The sequence below is a fragment of the Bubalus kerabau genome, chromosome 8 (genome assembly GCF_029407905.1).
Source record: "Bubalus kerabau isolate K-KA32 ecotype Philippines breed swamp buffalo chromosome 8, PCC_UOA_SB_1v2, whole genome shotgun sequence".
Classification (NCBI taxonomy): Eukaryota; Metazoa; Chordata; class Mammalia; order Artiodactyla; family Bovidae; genus Bubalus; species Bubalus kerabau.
Window position 1 is genome coordinate 96682236 of NC_073631.1, and position 20413 is coordinate 96702648.

The 20413-nt window shown below is 42.2% G+C and overlaps 1 protein-coding gene and 1 long non-coding RNA gene across 3 annotated transcripts in view; one reads left to right on the top strand and one right to left on the bottom strand.

The window, feature by feature from the left end:
* The window catches only part of STRIP2 (striatin interacting protein 2), a 50020-nt gene that overhangs the window by 23781 nt on the left and 5826 nt on the right, over positions 1-20413 (top strand). For both annotated transcript variants that reach the window (XM_055590892.1, XM_055590893.1), the window contains exons 17-19: positions 1406-1506; positions 5158-5224; positions 20004-20108. In XM_055590892.1, the coding sequence (XP_055446867.1) occupies positions 1406-1506; positions 5158-5224; positions 20004-20108 (273 nt within the window). The remainder of the gene's footprint in view (positions 1-1405; positions 1507-5157; positions 5225-20003; positions 20109-20413) is intronic.
* Positions 1196-5044, bottom strand: LOC129659489 (uncharacterized). Its single transcript, XR_008718090.1, has 4 exons — positions 4911-5044; positions 4680-4748; positions 4424-4594; positions 1196-1274 (listed from the first exon to the last, which is right to left on the bottom strand). It is a non-coding gene; the product is annotated as an uncharacterized LOC129659489 (long non-coding RNA).

A 20413-nucleotide genomic window follows, 5' to 3' on the forward strand; every position in this document is an offset into this window, starting at 1 on the left:
TGCTGCTAAAACAGCAGGAGCTCAGTGCAGGGAGGCCCTGCAGAGTCTGTGTCCATGGCAGGTTCAACTGTACAACCTGGATATGTATCCACTTTAGTGCATTCAGAGACATCTTGTAGTGTGTTAGGGTACCCCGAGGACACACACTTCTTCTACCAATGTTTGCAGAGCAGCAGCAGGGCTGGGAGGAATAGGGAGGGATGAGTGAGAAATAGTGGTCCTAGTAGAAAGAGATCTGCGTGTGTGTGCTTCTGTCTGCTTCTCTTGGTGGGCAGTGTGTGGATCCACAGCCAGATGGGTGGGTGGCCTGATGGGCCTTGCCAGTACATGTCAGTGTGTCCTGACAAGGCTGCAGACATGTCTCAAACTAAAAGATGTTTCCCATCACTTGACAGTAGGTTTGTATTGGCTCCTGCACCTGAGGCTTTGCCAAATACCCTGATTCAGCTGCCAGGGAGAAGATATTTGAGCAGAAGAGAGAACTGGGCAACACAAGCTGACTCCTCACTTCTAACCACACACCTGGGGAGAGGGCAGCTGAGTGTGCTGCCATGGCTATTTTTTGGTGATCAGGAATCACTAAGAGCTAAGGGATTTAAAACACTGCAGTTCTGTGCTTTTTCAACCAGTTTCTACACTTAGAGTAGTTTAGATTCTGGAGACAAACTGTGTGTGATGCTCTTCAGTGTATCATGGGCAAAAGCCAGATGACACTGCCCCAGTAGGTCTTCCTGGAAGCAAACCCCATCCAAATTCAAGAGAGCAAAGTGGAGCGCTATGTTCTATTGTTTAACCCACCAAAAAGATCTTGGACTTATTCTTAGTGCATTATCTGTTGACTGAAGGACTCTTGTTGATTCATTAAAATACTGATATTCTAAGTATAGGGGCTAGTCCAGTGAACCAGACCCACCCTGGAGCCCACACTCCAGTGGTTCATTTGGTTACCACGCACCGTATCCATCCTGACTGAGTGATGCCAACAGTTGCTGGGCTGCACCTGTTCCTGGCATATCCATCACAGTTGAAACCCTGTGAGCCAGAACTTTGGTATGGGAGGCAACTCCCTTGGGGAGCCTTCCTTTTCCTGTAGAGCTTAGGAACAAATCTCACAGCAATTCTTTCTGTTTATCTGGAGTGGGATTTTCTTTCTGGCTTGTGTACATTTTGTGCTTTTGGTCAGGCGCTTGCAACATACACACACTGCAGACTGTCCCCTTCTATGTAGGCTAGGCTGGCTGAAGATGGCTCTCCCCACGTCCCAGACAGGAAGACTGTTAACACAAGTGGACAGTGGATATTCTTAGGAATGGGTGTCAGAATTGTACTTGCCTCTTTATTTTTCATATAGACCTTCTGTTCTCCCCAAAATAAGCTTCCTTTCTGCTATGATTTTTTAATTCAGTTTGAATATGTATCACAACATTTGGTGTTTGCCAACTGCATCCCCTTGATCCTGAAGTTCTTCAATCAAAATATCTTGTCCTACATCACTGCCAAAAACGGGTAAGGACTCTGGACAGGTTTATTTCAAAAGGCTGTTTGGGGATTGAGAAATTATTTTGTCTCTGAGCCGCCTTTCCATCCTCCCTGGTCCTTTCTGTCTTAGAGCTGTCACTGTCAAATTTAGTTTTCTTGAGGTATTACTGGTGGGGTGTATGCTTTGGCCTCTTCACAAAGATATTTGTAACTTAATAGTTTTGAAAACTAATGCCATAACTCAAAAGAAGCTGCACCGATAAATTTCAGCCCTGTGGATCCTTTCAGAAGGATCCAAAAATGTTATTTTGTGAAGCAGCTGGCTTGTCTGGCCAGCCCTGATTTTAGTATAAATCATAAATTGAATTAAATTTGTAAAGGGTTATACAGAATTTGTAATTTAAGGTAAACAATAGACCCTTACTTCGATAGATCAATTTGTAGTTTAAAAACTGCAGTATTTTCACATCCATTATTTCATTTAATCTCCTCATCAGTGCTAAGACATATCACAACAAGTTTTATTCCCATTTCTTCAGTTAGGAAACAAATTCAGAAAGGTTAATTGACTTATAAGGATAGCACACCAGAGAGACCCTTTAAGTAAGCAGAAGAGGCAGGGTTAAAACACAGTTGCTATGGCTTGCTCCAGCCAAGTGGGGACTTGGAGGGTTAACAGAGTAGGTCCTTGTTCCTCAGTTTGCTGCTTACACAAAAACCGGAAGCATGTTAATCAGTAAAGTTGACCAGAAGTGCTTTACCAGAGGCAAGGTTCCTAAAATAGAAGAAGGTTGACGTGACACTTGAGGTGGCTAGAGAGGGGCTAGGAGATGTTGGCCCCACAGTCAGCACTGCCAGAAACTCCACCCTGGAGAGACAGCCTACTTCTGTGTAGCTTAAAACACACACAGAACCCAAAGTCACAGGATCTGGATTCCTGACCTGGATCTGCCACTTTCTAGCTGTGTCATTTCAAGTGTAAGACACTGTGTTTCTCTGAGCCACAGTATCTTCATCTTTAAAGTGAGAATAATACCTACTCTGACTCTATCATAGACTTTTATAAGCATTAGTTAGGATAAACATACATGAGAGTGCTTTACTTTTCCTGTTTGGAGGAAGCACTAGAGAATGGGTTTATCCTCACTACAAAGAGACTTCTGCCCCTTAAAAATGGCACTTAAGACATGCTAGTTGCTCACCAGGGAAAACTGAAAGTGTCTGTGAGGCTGGGGAAGGGCCACAGCTTCATGAAGGCACCTGTGTGTGTCAGCTCACACAGAACGGGGATTTGTTAGGAGCAAATGGGTGGTTTATCAAACCTCGGACAGAGGTGCAACTCTGGGCCTCAAGGTCAGTCTGTAGCACACGGAACCCAGGGGGCCATGTGCCTCCAATCTGTGGCCACTCGGCCTCTGCACCTCCGCTCCAGCTTTTCCTCTCTCACTGACAAATAGCTTTGTCTGCTTCCTAAATCAGAATTTGCCTGCAATGCAGGAGACCCAGGTTCAATCCCTGCCTGGGTCGGGATGATGCCTTGGAGAAGGGAATGGCCACCCACTCTAGTATTCTTGCCTGGAAAATCCCATGGACAGAGGAGCCTGGCAAGCCACCTATAGTCCATGGGGTCACAAGAGAGTTGGACACAACTGAGCGACTAAGTGAAATATGTCTAAGCCACTTAGTGAAAATATGCCTACCTGAGCTAAACATGCTCCTGTACCACTTCAGAGACTGAATTGGCTCTTGATCCCTGTTCCACATGCTCAGGACTAGAGGTCTACCCTTGGATCAATAACTGTGGCTGAGGAGTGGGGTTCAGGAACTTGGTACCCCCGCACTGTGGGCCTAGAAGTAGGGGGCAGACAATTCAATAGGTGTCCTTCGGGTTCCATTTGGAGCTGGAAGAGTGGTAGTACCAAACTGCACTGTTTGCTGAGGTCAGCCTGGGTACAGGGTTCCTCTTATGTGTTACTTATGAGCTTTACTGTTGCATAATCTCAAGAACTTGAGCGCCTTCAGCTTGCTACTGCAGTTTCCTCATAGCTCTTACAATCTAGATATACTAGGAACTTGGAACTTTATGCCCCCTTAAGGTAGAATTTGGGCTTTGGTAGAATTTAGTACAATGAGATTGAAACAAATCCATCTTGGATTCCCCACCCTTATTTCCCAGTTGCCAGTACCTACTTTGCCATGGGGCTTTGTCAGTAGAAAGTGGGTAGATAAGTAGATGAGCCAGCCAGGAATCTTTAGCCTAACAGAGCAGTGTGAAACTGGCAACCCTGGGAGAACCTAGTAGGTACATCCACGGCCCTCTCCTCTCCTACCCTGATTCCCTTAGGTTATCTTTGGGGGTTTCTTGGACAAAGGTCAACATTTCTAGTCAAATAAATTGTTGCCTTTTGCTTGGATAGAAGTTTTGACTTTGAAATATAGAAGAGGTCCAAGGAGCCCCATATTCCTGTCTATATCCTATGCTTTGCCAACATCGTTTATCCATGTCCAGTTATTCTAACTGGAGTGGTTTGGTGTTTAAAATCTCATGGGAGTAAACTAATTAGCCTTCAATTAAAATAAATAAATTAAAAAAAAAAAACCTCATGGGAGAAAAAAAAAAGGAACTTCCCTGGTGGTTCAGTGGTTAGGACTCCACACTTCCACTGCAGGGGGCACAGGTTTGATCCCTGGGTCAGGGAACTAAGATCCCACATGCCCCTCAGCCTGGCCAAAAAAGTTTGTTTGTTTTTTTTTTAAAGACAAACCTCATGGAATGTCAGAAGCAGAAAGAGCATTAGAGATTAGATTAGCTAGTCTAAATGCTGCATTGTACCCATGAAAAAGGGAGGAGGAAAGAAAGAGCTGTTAGCTGGAGTGGCTGGTGCCCCGTCATCATGCGGTGGTTCCTTCCCCTGCTGACTCATGCCTGTCTCCCTGGGCTCACCGCAGAGCCTCCAGCTCCCTTGCGGTCGGCCAGGGTCTCTTTTGGGAGCAGATGCGGTTACCATCCTTGAGCTACTAGATGGGCCCAGCTGCAGGAAGCTGCTCTGTCTCAGGCTTCCTCTTGGAGTGGCTTCTGTGGTTTTTCCCCAGAGGTCCTGGCTTTCAGAAACATCTGGTAAGACACAGGAGAGGTCTTCATTCTCACAGGTTGTTATTAACTTACTGACCAGAGACATATTAATACATCTTTTTGTTACCTTAACGTTACTGACTGGAGATGTTTCACTTCACTTTCATAACAAATCGCCAGCCACAGGCCTTAGTTTCTGCAAAAATCCTTCAGTCAATTATGTGTAAAGTGGGATGAGTTTGGGCAACATCTTTGGGCGCACAATTATATACACACAAATATACACTTAAACACAGAAACACAAATGCATACAAGCTTATGTATTTCTTTAAAGAACAGAAGAGAAATGTGGCTATACCGAGGCGCTTTCTCTGCTTTCTCTTGCCTCTGAAAGAACTCTGTCAGTCCTTCTCATGGCTATGAGGAGAGGAGACTGGATCTGTAGGTGCCTGGCACCAGAACCCTCAGTTTCAGCTGAAGTCACTAAGCAATTCTGGAAATAGATGGGGCTAGCTGAAGAGAAATAACCTCCTGCCCTTTCGGATGTAGCCATTTGCTGCCTTTGCCATTTACTTAAAGCCTGTTCTTATCTCTGCATCTTGCAGCATCTCAGTCCTGGATTACCCATGCTGTACCATCCAGGATTTGCCGGAGCTTACTACAGAGAGCCTGGTAAGCAAGTGGGGATTTGGTAGCCTTTGAAATTGCCATGTGGCAGAGGTTGGCATTTGCTCTTCCTTTTCTTTTCTAGCCCCCTCATGCCCTGTTTTGGGAGTCTTAGATGAATAAAAGCATATTGGCAAGAGCACAGAGGTAGTAGGGGCTTAGATTTGCTGACCCAGTTGAGAAAGATTTGGAAAAGCTGAGCATAGCATTTTGTAGAGAAAAGGGTCAGTGAAAAACACTGAGGAGGAGAGGGAATTTAGAAAGATAATGGGGCTGAAACTGAGTGTAAACAGCTGTTCTGAATGGCAGGTGCATCTCTGCTGCTCTAGCCTAATTGTCTTCTTTCTTCTGTGTCACAGGCTTGTCTCATTTTCATAAGGTTATATAAACCCTGGGTGTGTACTTCAGAAAATACTTGCCTGGGTCTTTCTGAGGCAAAATTCAATATGGCCACAGAAGGATGACCCAGAAAGTTTCTCATGCCAGAAGCAGTTCCAGGCAAATCAGAAAAGTCCCTCAGTCCTTCTGAATCCCCTGAAACTGACTGATAGGCAGCACGTTGAAATCAAGTATCTACCTCCTCATGTATTATTGCTGCAGCTCCTTCGGTGTGCCTAAGCCCATCCCCGTACCCTGTTGCACTGGAATTGTTCATCTGTATGTTTTTCCATTTGACTGAAAACTCCTTGAAGGAAGAGATAGTATCATCTTTCTTTTATGTCCCGAGTCTAGCACCATGTTCAGTACATGAAAGGAGCTTAATAAATGATCAAATGATGGCACCTGTGTGTGCCCCAACCCCTTGTCCCCAACTTTTAATACCTGCATAATGTCACATCAGAAAACTTCATTGTGCAAAAAGTACCTGTACCTTGTGTGGACAGGTTTTACAGAACTGTAAGGTTTGTGACTGGAGGGGACCTGAGAAGCATTTGGCCCAACCCCATATTTCAAAGATGAGAAACCTGAGGGTTGAAGTGACTTGTCAGGTCCACTCCTCATAGCCGACAGACCTTGAATGAGAGAAAGAGCCATGTCCTAAGACACCAAGTCTAGCACCTTTTTAAGCACCAGAGCAGAGATTCCCTGTCTTTTTTAGATATGGCCTCAGCAGAGAAGCAAGCTGGGAGCTTCTTACCTCTGCAGAGAGAGGTAATGAGTTGTCTAATCCTGTTTATGATGTTATTCAATCTTTAAAACAACTGTATGAGGTTGTCATCGGTGCTTTATAGGTGGAGAAGTTAAAAGTAGTTGAAAGTAAGGAGCCAGGGTGGAGACATGCAGCCCCACCAATCAGACTGAAATGAGGACAGCCCTTTCGAACAGAAACAGTGGTGCACAGATAGCATTAAAGCTCTACTGTGAATAGGGTATTTCAAAACACAGTCGTCTTCTCAATCCCATAACTAGGGATTGATGGAAACTATACTTTTGTATCGGAGAAGGCGATAGCACCCCACTCCAGTACTCTTGCCTGGAAAATCCCGTGGATGGAGGAGCCTGGTAGGCTGCAGTCCATGGGGTGGCTAAGAGTTGGACACGACTGAGCGACTTTACTTTCCCTTTTCACTTTCATGCATTGGAGAAGGAAATGGCAACCCACTCCAGTGTTCTTGCCTGGAGAATCCCAGGGACGGGGAAGGCTGCGTCAGTGGGGTTGCACGACTGCACGACTGAAGCGACTTGAGCAGCAGCATACTTTTATATATCTTCCGATTAACCTTTTGGGATATGAACATAAAATTATTAAAATAATTGTTATGCCTCTGAGAAGACTGTGGTTATCTAAAAGGGCGTGAAAGCATGTACCTTTTCATAATGAAAAACAGATTTCATGCTAGGTGTTCTTATTCTTTCTGTGAAGCTACAGTGGCACCTGGTGGTTTCATTTGGTAACCACAGATTTTTTTATTTTTTTATTTTTTAGAAGTACTTCCCTGAGCCCAGTCATGGACTTAACTAGATAGTTTACTTCACATAGATCCTCAATACAGTGGTTTGTTTGTCTACACTAATGGCTTCTGTCCTTAGGACTAGTGTTTAATTGAGTAAGATTTATCTCTTTTTTTCAGGCTCAGTGAATTAATTGTAAGCACAGCATACTGGCGTTTTAAGTACATAGTATTTTCTTTAAATAACATTTCAAGTCCCCCCTCCCCATGACTTTAAAATCGATATATATTGAAGAAAATTGAGGAAATACAGAAAAATACGGGAAAGAAAATAAAAATACCCTTAGTAAACTATTTGCATCTGTGCATGCTTGTGCGCATGCTCATTTGCCCAGTCGTGTCCGACTCTTTGCGACCCTATGGACTGTAGCTGGTCAGGCTCCTCTGTCCATGGGATTCCCCAGGCAAGAATACTGGAGTGGATTGCCATGCCCTCCTCTAGGGAATTTTCCCGACCCAGGGATCCAACCCATGTCGCTTACATCTCCTGCATTGGCAGGTGGGTTCTTTACCACTAGCACCGCCTGGGAAGCCCAAACTACTTGTATATAACCAACGTTAATATTTGGTTGCAATTAACCAAATATCTGGAGAAGGCAATGGCACCCCATTCCAGTACTCTTGCCTGGAAAATCCCATGGACAGAGGAGCCTGGAAGGCTGCAGTCCATGGGGTCGCTGAGGGTCAGACACGACTGAGCGACTTCACTTGCACTTTTCACTTTCATGCATTGGAGAAGGCAATGGCAACCCACTCCAGTGTTCTTGCCTGGAGAATCCCAGGGACGGGGGAGCCTGGTGGGCTGCCGTCTCTGGGGTCTCACAGAGTCCGACACGACTGAAGTGACTTAGCAGCAGCAGCAGCAACCATGTATCAGAGGGTAAAGCGTCTGCCTACAATGCGGGAGACCCGGGTTCAATCCCTGGGTTGGGAAGATCCCCTGGAAAAGGACATGGCAACCCACTCCAGTACTCTTGCCTGGAAAATCCCATGGACTGAGAAGCCTGGTAGGCTACAGTCCATAGGGTTGCAAAGAGTCGGACACGACTGAGCGACTTCACTTTCACTTTCATATATATATATATATATATATTCACTCATACACACACATATTTAAGAAAATAAGGACTTTACATGTTTCCATTCACATAGCTGCACATAATATTCCACTACTTAATTTTTTTTAAAAATGATTGTTTCATACTATTATTCGGCATTTATTACAGTGTTCTTCCTATAAATCCAAAATGAACATCCTTGCACATGAATCTTTGACCTTATCTCTGATTACTTCCTTAAGATAGATTTCTAGAAGTGGAGTTACTTGGCTAAGGTAGTCTTGATTCATATTTTTTCAGTTTTCTGAGTTTGAACTGAGTTCAACCTCTTTTGGAACTCTAACTACATATATGCTGCTGCTAAGTCGCTTTAGTTGTGTCCGACTGTGTGACCCCATAGACGGCAGCCCACCAAGCTCCGCCGTCCCTGGGGTTCTCCAGGCAAGAACACTGGAGTGGGTTGCCATTTCCTTCTCCAAACTACATATATAATGGGCATGAAATAAAGGCAAAGTTAGTGGCACATTAATTTCTAAATTCTCATTTTGTAAAAATATCTAGCTCTGCAATAGGCCATCTTTACCTATGTAATGAACAGTTTCCTCACTCCCTGGCACAGGAAGGCTTATAGTTTCTAAATTTCCAAAAGTCTATGTTCAAATTCAATGCACTAAACTAGGAAAAAATTAAAATTAAATCCAAAATATAAGAGAAGGATGATGTACATATGACTGTATGGAAGTTAGGTGTGATCTTTGGAAAGAGGTTGCTAGCGAAGGCAGGGGGTATGGCCTCCCTCAACAAGTATTGTAGGATGTTCAGCGTCTGGGTGGTGGTTTTGAGCAATGGTATGAAAAATAGGTATGTAACATGATGCTTTAGGAGTGAAATATATTAGATCTTTTATATTTATTAATATCCTTTTAATTTTATGTATACTTTATAACATGTTATTACAATAATACATTTATAATTTCTAAATAAACATACATTATATTTTGAAGTCAATGAGTATCAGAGCTAGAAGTTTCTTAGTATTTTGCCCAGTCTTACCCTCTGCTCATAAAGAAACAGGTGGAGTGGTGAAGTGTTATCCAAAGCAGAGGGTCAGAATGTACATGACCTGGCCATTTGCAAAGAAATATTTGACATTTCGTTTTAGATCAAGCAAGTGAAATTAAGTTCTTTTGAAAAAAAAAATTATTTATTTTAGGCTGCGTTGGGGCTTTCTTTAGTTTCGGCGAGTTGGAACTACTCTCTGGTTGTGGTGTGCAGGCTTCTCATTGCAGTGGCTTGTCTAGTTGCAGAGCACAGGCTCCAGACCTTGGGCTCAGGAGTTGCAACTCCTAAGCTCTAGAGCACAGGCTCAGTAATTGTGGTGCACGGGCTTAATTGTCCCATGGCGTGTGGGATCTTTCCAGACCAGGGATTAAACCTGTGTCCCCTGCATTGGCAGGCAATTTCTTAACCACTGGACCACCAAGGAAGGCCTAAGTTAATTCTTAAAAGGTACTTCATCACGAAATTCCTCAAATTTGGGTTTGATTTATATTCAGAAATATCTATACAAATATCTTCATATCACTTAAATTTATATGCTTGATCCTTTCATCTATCTCTATTATTTTCTCTTTTTCTGTATTAGTTTCTAACCCAGATATTTACAGATATTCCAGAAGATTTTTGTGTTATTGTTTTCATTTTTATTTATGTTCAGGTATTAAGGTCTCTGGAGAAGGCAATGGCACCCCACTCCAGTACTCTTGCCTGGAAAATCCCATGGACAGAGGAGCCTGGAAGGCTGCAGTCCATGGGGTCGCTGAGGGTCAGACACGACTGAATGACTTCACTTTCACTTTTCACTTTCATGCATTGGAGAAGGAAAGGGCAACCCACTCCAGTGTTCTTGCCTGGAGAATCCCAGGGACGGGGGAGCCTGGTGGGCTGCCATCTATGGGGTCGCACAGAGTTGGACACGACTGAAGTGACTTAGCAGCATTAAGGTCTCTAGCATTCCTTTTAGACATTATTTAGCCAGTGATTTATGACCTCTTTAAAAAAGTCTTTGTTTTTACCTTCACTGTCACTATTTAAAACCAACAATGCAATTAGCATTATTGTTTCTCTATTCTAGATCAAATGTGAACATATCATAAGGTATACATCCATTTTCCATGAGGTATTTATACAAAAGAAGGACCATGGATAAATGGTGGGTTGTTTTTTTGTTTGTTTTGTTTTTGCTTTTTTTTTTTTTTTTCAATTTTCCTGGTTGTCACCCTTTCTGTAATGAGTGCTAGGTGTTTTTTTGTTTTTTTTTTAACTCACATTCCCAGATCCCTCCTCAAAGCACAAATAGTTTGCTAAAGCTTCCCAGATGACTTTGAAATTTTCTTTTCTTTTGCTCCATACCTCCTCACATCACTTTGAAGAATAATAACTCTTATTATACCTAGATCTAGGTCCTTAATCTAGCAGGAACTTAATTGTCAGAAATTCATATGATAAAGTTATTCTAAAACAATGTGGGAAAAGAAGATGTAAGCTAATAATAGGATTTCATTTTCAGTTATGTGAACCATAATAAATTAAAAGAATCATTTACCAAGAAATGACTATTATTATGAATTTTCAATCACTAAGTATTATAACTTCGCAAATATTTTTGCAAATAGGTCCAAATAACTGCAGGATTGATATGGCATGAAAAACCCGAGTTTGTAATACAGAAAAGGCAGACAGACTGGGCTTTGCCACTACAGCTTTAAGTGATCTTGAGCAAGTTTCCTGTAGGCTGTAGGAGTTTCATCTATAAAAGAAAGAGAGGTTAGAATTAGATGAGCATCAGCTTTCCTTAGGCTATAGACTTCTAGATTCATTATAAAACAGATAAGTTACTATTAATAATTTCAATTTCTTGCCTGAGGGAAGACAAAGACACAGAGAACTGCCCCTTTATAAAGGATTTAAATTTCCCAAAGGTGCAACTCTCTTTCTCCAAGCTCACCCATGAGCCTTTCCACATGTATTTTTCCTTTCAGTAAACTTTTTACTCTTTAAAAAAATAAACAATTTCAGTTTCTCAATGAAGAGCTGGTTTTCAATTTGAAAGTAGTGTCATCACTTCGGGACTTTAATAAGCTGTTAAGGATCTTCCCTGGTGGTCCAGTGGCTAAGACTCCCAATGCAGGGGGCCTGGGTTTGATCCCTGGTCAGGGAACTAGATCCCACATGCTGCAACTAAAGATCCTGAGTGCTGTAACTAGACCCAGCAGAGCCAAATACATAAATATTTTTAAAAGAGAAAAAAAAAAAAACCTGTTGAGAAGGTTTGAGTTAGATTATATTTAACACTTTGCAGCATTACTTTAAAGGCTCAGTCACTCCCCTTTAAGGCAGGAAACCTCACTGTTTTGTTGTTGTTGGTTTTGCTTGTTTGAAGTAAGAATTACAGTAGGACATAAGAAAGAGCTTCTCTACCATTAGGTCTGAAAGACTCTGAGAAAGTATGAGGTCAAACCATATTTTCTTTTAGTAATTATGTCTGGAATTCCTTAAGTGCGATCAGAAGATGAATAGTAACTAAAGACAGAATGTTAGAATTCGGTGAGTACTGGAAATCTAGGTTTAAGCCCTGGTTTGGGCGCTTACCATGTGACCTTAGCCAAACCGCCTTCCTCTTTCTGGGTCTCAGGTTTTGCTTCTATGGATAACAGAATTGGACTAGAACAGTCTCTTTCAGTGCTCAGATTCTTACCAATCTGATCTCAGTACGAAAGGAAGAAACACTCTGTTCTTCCTTTCCTCATGAGTTAATTATCCACTTAATTGGCGTAAGCCTGGGTTTTTGTTTGGCTTGGCTCACTCAGCTGTGGATGGATCTTTGAGAACAGAACCCTTGTGCCTTAGAAATGCTCTGAAAGGGTAGGATGTGATTGCTGAACTGAATCTTCAGACCAAAGGTGTATGCAAATATTTATTTGTGAGAGTGGAACATGGGCAAATACTTTTTTTTAATTTTAGCTGGCTGGAAGTGAGTTAAGCTCTTGCTTTGAATACTGTTAAGTACCAGGAACAGGAGAATATAGCCAGCCAAGTGCTGCTGTTCACAAAATATATCCCCCCCAACAGAAGTTTGCATCTTACTTAATATGCTGAGTTCTTAAAAAAAGAAAGAAAGGTGACCTGCCTTAAATGAACATTAAAAAATCTTCAAGACCAGCAAATCTAGAGATTTCCCTGGTGGTCCAGTGGTTAAGACTCTGCCCTTACACTGCAGGGGGTGTGGGTTCGATCCTTGGTCAGGAAAATAAGACCCCACATGCCACGCTGTGCAGCCAGAAAATAAATAGAATAACAGGGCTTTAAAAAAAAAAAAAAAAAAGGACAGACAGACTGGCAAATCCAAATAGGTACTCACAGAGCTAAAGGCTTTCTGGAAAAAAAGATAATTTGTTGGGTTGGAAGAAGGGAGAAGGCTTGGGCAAGGCTCTGACAAAGCAGATAAGCCTGAGCGAGCCGCTGACCAGTATGTGTGCTTTCGATGCCCGCTCCATGATGCCAGAAGTGGGCCTACTTACAGACATCAGGGAAGCGTCATTAGAAGGAAAGCAGAGCAAGGCCCTGGGCAGGTGAGACTGCCTTCAGAGGGAGCTAGCGCAGCTCGCAGGACTCCTGAGACTCAGCTCTCAGGAAAAGGCAGCCACAGTCAACATTCTGTCACTCAAAGCTTTTTAACTTTTAAGCCAACTGGAGAAGGTAAGCCACAGAATTACTGAATGGTCAGAGCTAAAATGATCTTAAAGGTTATCTTAGTTCAACCTCTTATAGGAAACAGGGAAATTACTTGCCTGAGATGATACAGCCAGGGTCAAAGCCAGGACCCAGGTGTTCTGGTGTCTATTCCAGGGCTGCTTCTACAAGACCAGGCCTAAGGAACGCAAGGCTTTTATGCATATTAGAAGTCAGGATAAAGGAAGCTCACAATGGAAATATACTTACTTCCCCCATATGTTTTTTTGTTTCACTGTTTATTTTAAAAAATAAACATATAAAAGTCTGTCTCCTCTGTTAGCCACACAAGATGTAACATCTATAAAACCTGATCTGCTTTTTGGGCAAGCCAGATTAGCTAATGCACCTGAGTGGAAACTCCCACGGAAGTTTCTTTTAGAACAAAACAGGTGGTTTTCATGGGACCGGTTCTAAACACAATATCAAACATTTGCTAGAGGAAAGAAACTGTTATTGTTATTTTGACCGCCGCATGTGGCTTGCATGATCTTGGTCTCCCTTGCATGATCTCCCTGACCCAAGATCGAACCTGGGCCCCTGTAGTAAACATGTCAAGTCCTAACCACTGGACCACCAGGGAACATCCTGGGAGAACATTATTTCTAAACAATATTTCTGAAAAGTTTCCCCGCAACTTCTTGATCCTCAGTATTATTTATTTTTAGGAGAGCCTAATATCCTTACAGGTGTTGGCTGTTCATCTCAGAGTTGATATATGTCTACCTTGCTTGCTTCAAATTCATTTGTGTGTGTTGGGGGGTAATCTCCCACTCACCAGAAAGCAGTTGACTTCTGCTCATTCCTCACTTCTACATTCTCCTCTCACACTGAAGACTTGAGGAACTTCCAAGGTGTTAGTTTGACCACCATATGTGTTAACTGATTCATGTAGCTTCTCATACCAATATATATTTACGAGCCCCAGAATCCATAAAGACTCTTATTTTTGTCCCTGAAAGATGTTGCTGTGAGTAATTACCTGTTTCTGATCTGACATCCATCTGGTTGGTGCTCACAAGCTATCAAGAAACAGTCAAGAGAAACACCTGGTTCAAATTAACCATCTGCCATTTTTCCAACCATGCTAGAGAATTAAGTAATTTACTGCAATATGGTTTGATAAAGGAGGGCAGAGGTTGATTTTTTTTTAATTAACTGTAATGAATATCAGATCCATCCAATACTGTTTGAAATCTGCCAGAATAATTCTTGGCAATTACCAATATAGCTTACATAAATGCAAAGTATATGGGGGTAAAATTCTGTCATCTCTTTTCTGACCCTAAAGCAGAAAGCTACATGAGAAATCTTGCTCAAGTGATATTCCTATGTTCATATATCATCTTTCTAACCAGTACTTGCTCTCAGTACAGTCTTCCAGGATTGTGTCTTCCAGCTGTGTGTTTTCAGAGGAAGGATACTGCATGCCTTGAGGAGAAGGGAGGATGTGAGGAGTGGGACGGAAAGGAGGTAGCATTTCATATGGAAGGCTTCACTTGAACTGACCAACCATGACTTCCAGACTCTGGGAAGGAAAGCCTTGTAGGTGTTGAGATAATGATTGTTGTTGTTCAGTCACTAAGTCCTATTCAGCTCTTTGCAACCCCATGGATACCAGGCTTCCCTGTTCTTCACTGTCTCCCAGAGTTTGCTCAAATTCATGTCCATTGAGTCAGTTATGCTATCCAACCATCTCATCTTCTGCACCCTCTTCTTTTTCCTTCAGTCTTTCCCAGCATCAGAGTCTTTTCCAGTGAGTTGATTCTTCATATCAGGTGGCCAAAGTAAGTATTGGAGCTTCAGCTTCAACATCAGTCTTTCCAATGAATATTCACGGTTGATTTCCTTTAGGATTGACTGGTTTGATCTCCTTGCCATCCAATGAACTCTCAAGAGTCTTCTCTAGCACTACAATTCAATAGCATCAGTTTTTTGGCACTCAGCCTTCTTTATGGTCCAGTTCTCACATCTGTACATGACTATGGGAAAAACCTTAGCTTTAACTATATGGATCTTTGTTGGCAAAGTGATGTCTCTGCTTCTTTAATATGCTAAGTTTGTCATAGCTTTTCTTCCAAGGAGCAAGCATCTTTCAAATTCATGGCCTCAGTCACTGTCAGCAGTGATTTTGGAGCCCAAGAAAATAAAGTCTGTCACTGTTTCCACTTTTCCCTCTTCTATTTGACAAGAAGTGATGGGACTGGATGCCATGATCTTAGTTTTTTGAATGTTGAGTTTCAAGCCAGCTTTTCATCCTCCTCTTTCACCCTCATCAAGAGGCTGTAGGCTGTTTAGTTTCTCTTCACTTTCTGCCGTTAGAGTGGTATCATCTGCATATCTGATGATATCAGCCTGTGATTCATCCTGGCAATCTTGATTCCAGCCTATGATTCATCCAGCCCAGCATTTCACATGATGTACTGTTCATATAAATTAAATAAACGAGATGACAATATGCAGCCTTGTCATACTCTTTTCCTGGTTTTCAACTAGTCAGTTGTTCCATATATGGTTCTAACTGTTCCTTCATGATCTTCATACAGGTTTCTCAGGAGACAGGTAAGGTGGTTTGTATTCCCATCTTTTTAAGAACTTTCCACAATTTGTTGTGATCCACACAGTCAAAGGATTTAGCATAGTCAATGAAGCAGAAGTAGATGTTTTTCTGGAATTCCTTTGCTTTTTCTGTGTTGTAGTGGATGTTGGCAATTTGAGCTTTGGTATCTCTGCCTTTTCTAAACCCAGTTTGTACATCTAGACGTTCTAGTTCACATACTGCTGAAGCCTAGCTTGAAAGATTTTTAGCATAACCTTCCTGGCATTCAAAATGAAAGCAATTGTATGATAGTTTGAACATTTTTTGGCATTGCCCTTCTTTAGGATTGGAATGAAAACTGACCTTTTCCAGTCTTGTGACCATTGATGAATTTTCCAAATTTGCTGATATATTGAGTGCAGCACTTTAACAGAATCATCTTTCAGTTCAGTTCAGTCGCTCAGTCGTGTCCGACTCTTTGCGACCCCATGAATCACAGCACGCCAGGCCTCCCTGTCCATCACCAACTCCCGGAGTTCACTCAGACTCACATCCATCGAGTCAGTGATGCCATCCAGCCATCTCATCCTCTGTCGTCCCCTTCTCCTCCTGCCTCCAATCCCTCCCAGCATCAGAGTCTTTTCCAATGAGTCAACTCTTCACATGAGGTGGCCAAAGTACTGGAGTTTCAGCTTTAGCGTCATTCCTTCCAAAGAAATCCCAGGGCTGATCTCCTTCAGAGTGGACTGGTTGGATCTCCTTGCAGTCCAAGGGACTCTCAAGAGTCTTCTCCAACACCACAGTTCAAAAGTATCAATTCTTCGGTGCTCAGCTTTCTTCACAGTCCAACTCTCACATCCATACATGACCACTGGAAAAACCATAGCCTTGACTAGACGGACCTTTGTTGGCAAATTAATGTCTCTGCTTTTCAATATGCTATCTAGGTTGGTCATAACTTTTCTTCCAAGGAGTAAGAGTCTTTTAATTTCATGGCTGCAGTCACCCTCTGCAGTGATTTTGGAACCAAAAAAAATAAAGTCAACCACTGTTTCCACTGTTTCCCCATCTATTTCCCATGAAGTAATGGGACCAGATGCCATGATCTTTGTTTTCTGAATGTTGAGTTTTAAGCCAACATTTTCACTCTCCTCTTTCACCTTCATCAAGAGGCTTTTTAGTTCCTCTTCACTTTCTGCCATAAGGGTGGTGTCATCTGCATATCTGAGGTTATTGATATTTCTCCTGGCAGTCTTGATTCCAGCTTGTGTTTCTTCCAGCCCAGAGTTTCTCATGATGTACTGTGCATATAAGTTAAGTAAGCAGGGTGACAATATACAGCCTTGACATACTCCTTTTCCTATTTGGAACCAGTCTGTTGTTCCATGTCCAGTTCTAACTGTTGCTTCCTGACCTGCATACAAATTTCTCAAGCAGCAGGTCAGGTGGTCTGGTATTCCCATCTCTTTCATAATTTTCCACAGTTTGTAGTGATCCACACAGTCAAAGGTTTTGGCATAGTCAATAAAGCAGAAATAGATGTTTTTCTGGAACTCTCTTGCTTTTTCCATGATCCAGCGGATGTTGGCAATTTGGTCTCTGGTTCCTCTGCCTTTGCTAAAACCAGCTTGAACATCTGGAAGTTCATGGTTCACGTATTGCTGAAGCCTGGCTTGGAGAATTTTGAGCATTACTTTACTAGTGTGTGAGATGAGTGCAATTGTGCGGTAGTTGGAGCATTCTTTGGCATTGCCTTTCTTTGAGCTTAGAATGAAAACTGACCTTTTCCAGTCCTGTGGCCACTGCTGAGTTTTCCAAATTTGCTGGCATATTGAGTGCAGCACTTTCACAGCATCATCTTTCAGGATGTGAAATAGCTCCACTGGAATTCCATCACCTCCACTAGCTTTGTTCGTAGTGATGCTTTCTAAGGCCCACTTGACTTCACATTCCAGGATATCTGGCTCTAGATGAGTGATCACACCATCATGATTATCTGGGTCGTGAAGATCTTTTTTGTACAGTTCTTCTGTATATTCTTGCCACCTCTTCTTAATATCTTCTGCTTCTGTTAGGTCCATACCATTTCTGTCCTTTATCGAGCCCATCTTTGCATGAAATGTTCCTTTGGTATCTCTAATTTTTTTGAAGAGATCTCTAGTCTTTCCCATTCTGTTGTTTTCCTCTATTTCTTTGCATTGATCGCTGAGGAAGGCTTTCTTATCTCTTCTTGCTATTCTTTGGAACTCTGCATTCAGATGCTTATATCTTTCCTTTTCTCCTTTGCTTTTCACTTCTCTTCTTTTCACAGCTATTTGTAAGGCCTCCCCAGACTGGGGATGGTCTTGATCCCTGTCTCCTGTACAATGTCACGAACATGACAAGGCATCATCTTTAGGATTTGAAATAACTCAGGTGGAATTCTATCACCTCCACTTACTTTGTTCGTATTAATGCTTCCTAAGGCCCACTTGACTTTAGGCTCCAGGATGTCTGGCTCTAGGCACACCATTGTGGTTATCCAGGTAATTAAGACCTTTTTTGTGTAGTTCCTCTGTGTTTTTTGACCACCTCTTCTTAATTCCTTTTGCTTCTCTTAGGTCCTTACCATTTATTTCCTTTTATCGTGCTCATCCTTGCATGAAATGTTCCCTCGATAGCTCAAGTTTTCCTGAAGAGCTCGCTAGTCTTTCCCATTCTGTTGTTTTCCTCTAGGTCTTTGCATTATTCATTTAAGAAGGTCTTCTTATCTCTCCTTGCTAATCTCTGGAACTCTGCATTCAGATAGGTATATCTTTCCCTTTCTCCTTTGCTTTTCACTTCTCTTCTTTCTTCAGCTATTTGTAAAGCCCCCTCAGACAACCACTTTGCCTTCTTGAATTTCTTTTTCTTTGGGATAGTTTTGGTCACTGCCTCCTGTACAATGTTAAGAACCTCTCTCCATAGTTCTTCAGGCACTTTTTCTACCAGATCCAACCCCTAAATCTATTCATCACCTCTACTGTATAATCACAAGGGATTTGATTTAGATCATACCTGAATGGCCCATTGGTTTTTCCCTACTTTCTTCAATTTAAGCCTGAATTTTGCAGTAAGGAGCTGATGATCTGAGCCACAGTCAGCTCAAGGTCTTGTTTTTGCTTACTGTATAGAGCTTCTCCATCTTCAGCTTTGAAGAATATAATCAATCTGATTTCTGTGTTGACCATCTGGTGATGTCCATGTGTAGAGTCGTCTCTTGTGTTGTTGGAAGAGGATATTTGCTATGGCCAGTGTGTCTCTTGACAAAACTGTTTTAGCCTTTGCTCTGCTTCATTTTGTACTCCAAGGCCAAAAGCTTGCCTATTACTCCAGATACTGCTTGACTTCCTACTTTTGCATTGCAATCCCCTATGATGAAAAGGACATCTTTTTTTTGGTATTAGTTCTAGAAGGTCTTGTAGGTCTTCACAGAACCATTCAACTTCAGCTTCTTCAGCATTAGTAGTTGTGGCATAGACTTAGATTACTGTGATGTTGAATGGTTTACCTTGGAAACGAACCAAGATCATTCTGTCATTTTTGAGATTGCACCCAAGTACTGCATTTTGGACTCTTTTGTTGACTATGAGGACTACTCTATTTCTTTTAAGGGATTCTTGCCCACAGTAGTAGATGTAATGGTCATCCAAATTAAATTCATCCATTCCTGTCCATTTTAGTTCACTGATTCCTATAATGTTGATGTTCACTCTCACCGTCTCCTGCTTGACCATATGCAATTTACCTTGATTCATGGACCTAACATTCCAGGTTCCTAATGCAATATTGTTCTTTACAGCATCAGACTTTACTTTCGCCACCAGACACATCCACAACTAAGGGTCGTTTCTATGTTGGCCCAGATGCTTCATTCTTTCTGGAGCTATTAGTAATTGCCCTCTGCTCTTCCCCTTAACATGTTGGACACCTTCCAACCTGGGGAGGCTCATCTTCCTAGGTCTCATATCTTTTTGCCTTTTCATACTGTTCATGGGATTCTCACCACAAGAATACTGGAGTGGCTTGCCATTCCCTTCTCCATTGGACCACGTTTTGTCAGAACTCTCCACTGTGACCCGTTTGTTTTGGGTGGCCCTGCGTGGGCATGGCTCATAGCTTCATTGAGTTATGCAAGCCCCTTCGCCACAACAAGGCTATGATCTGTGAAGGGTTGAGATAATGCTCTCTCAGTCTTAGTTGCTCAGTTGTGTTTGACTTTACAACCCCATGAACTGTAGCCTGCCAGGCTCCTCTGTCCATGAATTCTCCAGGCAAGAATACTGGAGTGGGTTGTCATTCCCTTCTCTAGGGGATCTTCCCGACCCAGGGAGTGAACCTGGATCTCCTGCATTGCAGGCAGATTCTTTACCATCTGAGCCACCAGGAAAGCCCCATGAGATAATGATGGACATGCCTTATTACAGGAAGCTGGAGACAACAACCAGTTCTGCTGGAGAAACCTCTTTTCCTGCATCAATCTCCTGAGGCTGCTCAATAAACTGACCAAATGGAAGCATTCGAGAACCATGGTGAGTAGGACTTCAGATCATGGTGTCCACTAACTGGATTTTTTAAATTTTTAATAAATATGGACTTCCTGCTTTGTGAGCTCTATAGACAGACACTGAATGCTCCATAAGACTTGGAGCCTCCTAATTCTAGGCACTTATTTTATAATTATTTCCCAATCCATTTCTTTCGGGGAACAGAATATGGACCCTCCCTCAGGGCAGCTCTGGTAAGGAAGTTAGTATTGTTTTTTGGATTATAATCACGCATTATAGTCATGATACAAGTCTAAGATTACTCCCTGCAGCATTATTTGTAATCATCA